The 7,123-nt window shown below is 39.9% G+C and overlaps 1 protein-coding gene across 1 annotated transcript; it reads left to right on the plus strand.

Moving 5' to 3' along the window:
* The first annotated feature begins 760 nt into the window (after nucleotides 1–760).
* Nucleotides 761–5,127, plus strand: LOC139204519 (uncharacterized). Its single transcript, XM_070834554.1, has 5 exons — nucleotides 761–962; nucleotides 1,183–2,162; nucleotides 2,380–2,449; nucleotides 2,703–2,868; nucleotides 5,010–5,127. Exons 1-5 carry the CDS (start codon nucleotides 761–763, stop codon nucleotides 5,125–5,127), a joined length of 1,536 nt encoding a protein of 511 aa, XP_070690655.1.
* Nucleotides 5,128–7,123: the final 1,996 nt, after the last annotated feature.

Consider the following 7,123-nt stretch of genomic DNA (forward strand, 5'->3'; position numbering starts at 1 on the left):
TTTAAAAGTCTTTGCAAAACTCTGGCAGAGAGACACCAACTTCTGCAAGCATATTTGAGTACAGGCAGCCTTTTCCCTCCATCTATACAAGTAGAAAAGGGCACAGAGTTTTATGTGAATGATTACAATGACCGGATCAGGGCATCTGTAGCCAGTTATAAGTTTGAGTCACAGTCTGCGGTGGCTTGCAACAGTGTCACAATGAAAGGCACTGTGTACAAAAAAGGGATGTTTGTTATACTTGGGAACAATGATGAAGAACTTTATGTTGGGAAAATTAACCTGGTCATTGTTCTCCATGATTCTGTGCACTTTGTGACAGAGAAACACACTTTTGTTAAGTTGAGAGATATGGGCATCTATTGCGAATTAGGAGTAGCCCAAGAGGATTATGTTTGCATTAAGCATGAAGATTTGCTTGACTACTATCCTCTTCCAGTTTACAAAGTATATGACTTGTCACTAATTGCTCTCCACCATTCTTTCTCTGAGGCAGTTTAAACAACCAGGTGACAAGAGCAGACAGGACAAAGAGGCTGTAGACAAGCTGTTGAGGTAAAAAAAATAATGCATACCTAAATGGGCAAAAAGCTGTGTTATTAACCTGAGAAAATCAAGTGGTTCTCTTTTTGATATGTTTTTGATATGTTGTGGTAATAAATCTCAGAAGCATGGAGACTTAAACATAGCAAACAGACAAGTAGGGAATACTGTACACTGCAGTAATTGATTCATGTTTGACACTCTGGTCTTTTAGATTATGAATCGTGAAGATATAAAGGAAGCAGTCTTATCAGTTTTAACGGACCTCTCTGTTGAAACCCTGACTTCCCTGCTGGAAGGGTTTGAAGATCTTGGTGTGGAGAGCAGGGCAGACCTTGCTTTAGTGCAAGAGAAGGATCTGGAGCAATTCCTTAGACCAATCCAGTGTCGTAAACTGCTGAATGGCATTAAGAATGAAGGTAAATATATATTTTTCCATGGGAAAGTTGAACAAATGCGACAACAAGTTTAAATACCAGTACAAAGTTTTTGTAGAATTTTTATTTTTATCTAGGCATTCGGGGGTGGTCACGTTGCACATTTGAGGATTTAGCTTTTTACAAACTGAAACTTTCAGCAAGAATCTTGCACATCTTGCCCTTCCTTTATCTGTTCAGAATTTTTTGTCCTCACTTCCAGGACTTCAAGCACTGGAAATAGAATATGTTGCTGCCTCTCCATCTACTCAGTATCCCCAATCATCAAGTTCCGAAAGCACTTTGAACTCTTCTCCAACACTGCCTGGCAGGCCATGGTATACAGACTTCCGGGTCAGATGGGAAGGGATGCCAGCAGCAATTCGAAAGGCAGTGGCAGATCAAACAAGACCATCACCAGGGGACAGAAAAGATATGGTGAAGGCAGTGGTGGACCAAATGTTAGAGCATGAGCTCAACCCAACCCGAGCAATGTGTCACAGCATTGCACGCAGAATTGTAAGGGACTATCCCAAAAGTTTTGCTGATGTCGGAAGAAGAGGAGACATCTTTGGGGATGGCTGTCACTCTCTTCTTCTGCAAATTAAAACAAGAGTGGAATATAAGAATAGAAAAAACAGTCTTGCACGACGACGCAGAGAGAGAAGGCCCCGCACTGTAGTGGCAGAGGGGGCCAGAATAATGCCAAGAGGCCCTGTGGACCAGTATGGATGTGTCAGGTGGTGTCCTGCAGAACTTCCTGCTGGAGAAACCGAGGCAACCTTGGATGAAATTAAAAGGCAACTGCGTAACATCTACTCCGAGGAAGGGATGAGCGGGGCAGAAAGAGCTGAACCTCTGATGGAGAAGACATACGTAATCCAGCGCCGATACCTTAACAGTGTGCCTGCACCAGCCATCACAGAGATTAAGGAGGAATGGCCTTTTCTCTTCTCCCAAAGAGGCCTTTACTCCCACTTTGGTCTGCTGACGGATGTCTCCATCCTTATTAAGATGCAAGAGGCCCTGAACAACAAAGGCAGTACTGTCATTCAGTTCTGCCAGGAACTCAACCGTCAGCCAGGTATCGAGGAAATCCTGGCAAACTACGAGCCAGAGGCTTCAGACAAGGCTGCATGTATCCTCCTGCTCCTGATGGCATATTTCAAAGAGCCAGAGAACGCCATTATGCTTAAGACTGATGTAAGTTGTTTAAAAGATAAAAAAAGCAGGTTGTGATTGCATTAGACAGTACTGTATGATACTTTGACACTTGCATACATTTAATCACACTCATTCACATGTTGACACATAATGTTTTCTATGATTAACTTCTAAATCAGTGAGACCAGTGGACTATCTCTTATGTACCATGTTGAAACTTTGCTACTATAGATGTATGCTATGTCTTATTTTACAGCCGTGTGACACTGCTGCTGATGTGCAGAGGACAGTGGCATTACCGAGCACCCCCTGCTTAATTGTCCAAGGTACGGTATATCTGGATTTTATATTGACATTTGTAGCTGTAAGCTAGAAATGATATTTTTAAATAACTTGCTGATCAATGTTTTGACATGTTTTTTTCTAATATTGTAGCATGTCTCCATCTTTCTGATACTGATATTTAAAAGTAGTGCCATTAGCTGGTGTCCAGTCAGTGGTTTCAGATATTTCAGATAGCTTTTTTCCATCATTCCAGGGGAGTACATTGACTTAGATTTTCTTTGCTGTTCATTTCAGGTGACATGATGAAGCCAAGGGCTTGGATGCTGTGCATCGAAGGACAAGTGGTGATGGGACCACATGCCAGATTCATCAATGGTATAGCTGCACTTTTTGCGAGCTACTACAGCTTCAATCTGCAGTATCCTGAGGATGGTTCATGCACTCTGGAGTTTATCCAAAGGTATTGTAACGCTCTTCAACTTTTTCCTTTTGATAGCATGGTAAAGAGAGCACACAGCCTATGAGCTGCCGGCATATGCTCCTTTTTGGTAACACAACCTCATCAATTTTAGCACATCATTGTGTCAGGAATTTTTCATTACCACTATATTCCCTACCAATATTGGTCACCACTGTCACCACATGCACCTTTCTAACTTGGGTGTCAAGTATATGACTTGGTAGCTTGCTTAATTCCAGGTGTGGAAAGAGGGCTAAAGTACTGCTCACATGAAAGTACCATTATGTCGCTCATGCCCTTGATACATCCTGTTAGGAGTCTTGTGTTAGGGGTGAATTTTATTTCTAAAAACATCAGTAAATGGTAACAGCACCGCTGAGACACTGAAGCAGAAGCAGCAACACACACACACACAGAGGCAAGAGCAGGGAGCCTCGATCAGCTGTGCTGCCATCATTTACCCATATTTTACTATTCAGATTATTACTAAATATTTGACACACATACATATGACTTCATGACTTCAAAAATAATCTTCAATAATAATCAGAAATAAAATTCACCCCTAACACAGACTCCTAACAGGATGTATCAAGGGCATGAGCGACGTCACATAAATTAAAAGGTACAGGTCATCTCCATAATGCTTATAACAATCTCAGCCTGTTAGTAGCAAAACAAACACTTTTATTTGCATACTTTTGACACAAACAGAAATTGCCCGGACATCCCAGTTCAAACTTACTTTTGGTTTCAGGCAAAAATTAAACTTAATTGTGCCGATCAGTCTGATTTTGGTTCCTATCATTCAGTTGCACTACTGACCAATCCTAAATACAGCCCAGGTTCAAAAATCCACAAGTTATCCATTAAAGTACGAAGTACTTTTAACCCACAGTGATGAGGTTAGGGGGAGTAAGATGTACCCCCCAATTTTGTAAAATCATATTTTTTCCTAACTAATTGTTAATATAAAATAATAAAAAATAAATAATATAACCAAGAGCATTATTGTGTGAAGTGATTTCAACACTGCACCTATCCAGGGTGAAGTTATTATAAAAATATTTTTGCAGCATCTTTTGTCGGTGTTGCATTTTGTGGATAGTCCCTGTACACTTCAGTCCTGGCTGGTTGTGCAGAGGCTTGTTATTACAAGGCAAAAATAAAGACTTAATTGATTGTAATGAGTACAAATGGCTAGCAGCAGGTAAAATGTTCTCTAAAAAAGATGTAATACTTGTTTTTCATGGAGCTTTTAAAATTTAGACTTGAAATATATTGAAATCAGATTTATATTAAGCCGAATTAAATATTTTGTCTAGAAATGAGACAAATTAATCTCGGAAGATATGAGTTGCCTTGATAGGTTAACCTGGCTATTGCAATTGAATTTTCCTATTGGCTGATCTGGATGCAGATAACATAGGTGGTGCCATCTTACATCACCGAAAGCTAACATAGTTACTGTGGTGTGTGTGTCTTAGCTCCACCCAAACCAGTCTTTTTTTCAGGTTCTACAGGCATTTTTACCTCCGTCAAGGAGGTTATGTTTTTGCTGTCGTTTATCTGTTTGTATGTCTGTCTGTCTGTCTGTCGGTCGGTCTGTTAGCAAGATAACTAGAAAAGTTATGAACGTATTTTAATGAAATTTTCAGGAAATGTTGATAATGGGACAAGGAACAGATGATTATATCTTGGTGATGTTCTGGATTACCATCTGGATCCAAGAATTTTTGGAATGATTCAAAGGTGGAAATGGGCTGCTTGGCAGAGGTCTGCACTCTCCGAGTGCTTTTCTACTTTAAATTTCCAATCAGAGAGACTGGGGTTTAGTCACCCTTTAAATAAACTAAAAAAGTACAAGTACACAGAAAGCCATTCAATTACAGTTACATAAGTAAATGTCATTTGTTACTTTTCACCTTTGTTAATTCTTTCTTTTTTAGTGTTTCTCAGTGTTTCCATGTGTGTCTCTATTTCTACATACCTGATCTGCTTGCTTGTATCACTCTTATTTCTTGCCTTGGTGTAGGTTTACCTAAAGGGAAAGGGGCACCACTGCATGTGCCTTGGATAAATTATGCAATATATAAATTGGTGTAAAACTTAAAGTTGTTTTCTTTGCCTATTGTTTACAGGTGCTTCTTGGGAATCAACCCTGAGACCGGCTCAAAGGGCAAGAAGCGGAGTGGTGTCAACCCACGTGTGAGCACTCTCTTGAAAAAACTTGTGGACTTTGAATGGCTGTCAAAGTAGAAATGCAAAAATTTGATTGTTCTGTAATGTTCAAAAATGTTTTTAAAAGTACACTTTCAAGTGCTTTTATAGTTTTTTTATGTTTAAAAGTATTAAAAGTTTAAAATGGCCATTGTTTTTGTTGTCATTTTTACTGAGCAGATCCAAAGCATGTTTGTAAGAGTAAAAAACTGTAAAATCACAGTTAACAAGTAAAATTTACAATATGTTACAGTATTATTTAAATTGTAATTTCACAGTAAATTACTGGCTACCAAATTGCCGTACTTTTACAGTAAAATGAACTACAGCAAATTACTGTAATTATACAGGTAAATGCTGCTATATCACAGTAAAGTCAAAGTCACAGCAACTGTGAAATTACAGTAGACAGTTGTAGTTTTATTGTAATTTGTTGTGAAATATTTACAGTAAGTTACTGTAAACTATTTACAGCAAGTTACTGTAAAAATATTTACAGCACATTACTGTGAAAGTAGTGCAATTAGTAGCCAGTAATTTACTGTAAATTTACAACGAAAAATTTTACAGTGCACTTCAGCACTCCAGCCCCCTCTCGCTCTGTCTCTTTCAGGTTGACAGGCTGAGCAGCAGACACAGGGGTCCACAGCAGGGTGTGTGTGTGTGTGTGTGTGTGTGTGTGTGTGTGTGTGTGTGTGTGTGTGTGTGTGTGCGTGTGTGTGTGTGTGTGTGTGTGTGGAGGCAGTGATGGACAAGCATCACCCCCCTCCCCATAGCTCCCAGTATAGCTCCAGTCACACTCCAATTGAAACAGAAGCAGCTCCCTGCTCTCAGGGCTGTTTGGGTGCAGACAGCAGGTCAGTCACATATAGAAAGAATCAGACATCCACTCCTAACACTGTTTGTCTTTTACACCAAATAAGAAGATGTACAAGCAGAACCTTTAATCCATCATGACTTTTCGCCTCTATTCTGGCAGCAATGGTAGAATTTAAAAAGCTAAATACCTTAACTGTGTTTTACTGTGTGAATGCAGGGATGTGGAACTGTATCTAATTTATTTTTCAGAACATTTTTTTTTACGATTTTAGCAGAGGAGGTCTTTATCTCAGGAGAGGTGGTTCGCCATGGAAATATCTACACGCTGATGTGGTCTCACACACACACACGCACACACGCACACACACCACTTCTGAACAGTGAGTAATGAGGCCACAATGCAACAATCGTTCCTCCCATTCTGACACAGGAGCGGTGAGCATGTCACTCCCAGACAGCTCAATAAGTTGAGTGTGCGCGTCCTGCAGAGCAGCATTGGAACGCTGGTTTGGTTATATTAATGCTTAAACAATGACTACATTTTACTGATGTTTATTCTAAAACAAGTTCTGTTTTCCTGATAATTTCATAAATGTCCAGGCGCATTAGTAAAATGGCCAGCACATCAAACTAAAACTCTTTGATATGCAAGTGAAAGTTAAAATATTTTCCGGATATCCACGGAGAGAGACACTGCATTACTTCGTCACTCTCTGTTACACAGCAGAGGGGCAAAATGCAAACTTTCAACAAAAACTGAACAGTAGAGCCTTCACAAGGGGAGAATTCATTGAATAGGGCTGTTGGATTCAACCACATTAGTTTTAGCTAAGTGTGCCTAATAAAATGGCTATGTAGGCCTATGGACATTTGTAGACTCAACAAGTGAATTACATTTAAGTAAACCCTGATCATGGCGGTGCTTGACTCTCAGCTGTGGCAGCATTTTCCTCCACACGCCACACTTCCTCCACACTCATCGCCCCTGGATGTCTAATTCTAGCATTAAATGATTGAAATCATTTGCTTGAGGCAGACATACAACAAATGCAATCTGTAGTTCGAACAACAGCCCTAGAGCCGGCAAAAGTCCGCCACATGACAAACGAGCAGGGCGTTCTGGGTGCAGCAAACATGGAGGAAAGATTGTAAGATTGTAGTTTAACATTCTAACGATACAAAGGCAGTTGGACATCTGTAAAGTTTCCCTTTAATG

The sequence above is a fragment of the Pempheris klunzingeri genome, chromosome 7 (genome assembly GCF_042242105.1).
Source record: "Pempheris klunzingeri isolate RE-2024b chromosome 7, fPemKlu1.hap1, whole genome shotgun sequence".
NCBI lineage: Eukaryota > Metazoa > Chordata > Actinopteri > Acropomatiformes > Pempheridae > Pempheris > Pempheris klunzingeri.

What these genes read in the sequence shown, in the direction of transcription:
- LOC139204519 (XM_070834554.1), top strand. Translation starts at nt 761, where the DNA reads ATGAATCGTGAAGATATAAAGGAAGCAGTCTTATCAGTTTTAACGGAC. An exon ending in GAATGGCATTAAGAATGAAG is followed by an intron (nt 963 to 1,182) that starts GTAAATATATAT and finishes CCTCACTTCCAG; the next exon opens with GACTTCAAGCACTGGAAATA. An exon ending in ACTCTGGAGTTTATCCAAAG is followed by an intron (nt 2,869 to 5,009) that starts GTATTGTAACGC and finishes TATTGTTTACAG; the next exon opens with GTGCTTCTTGGGAATCAACC.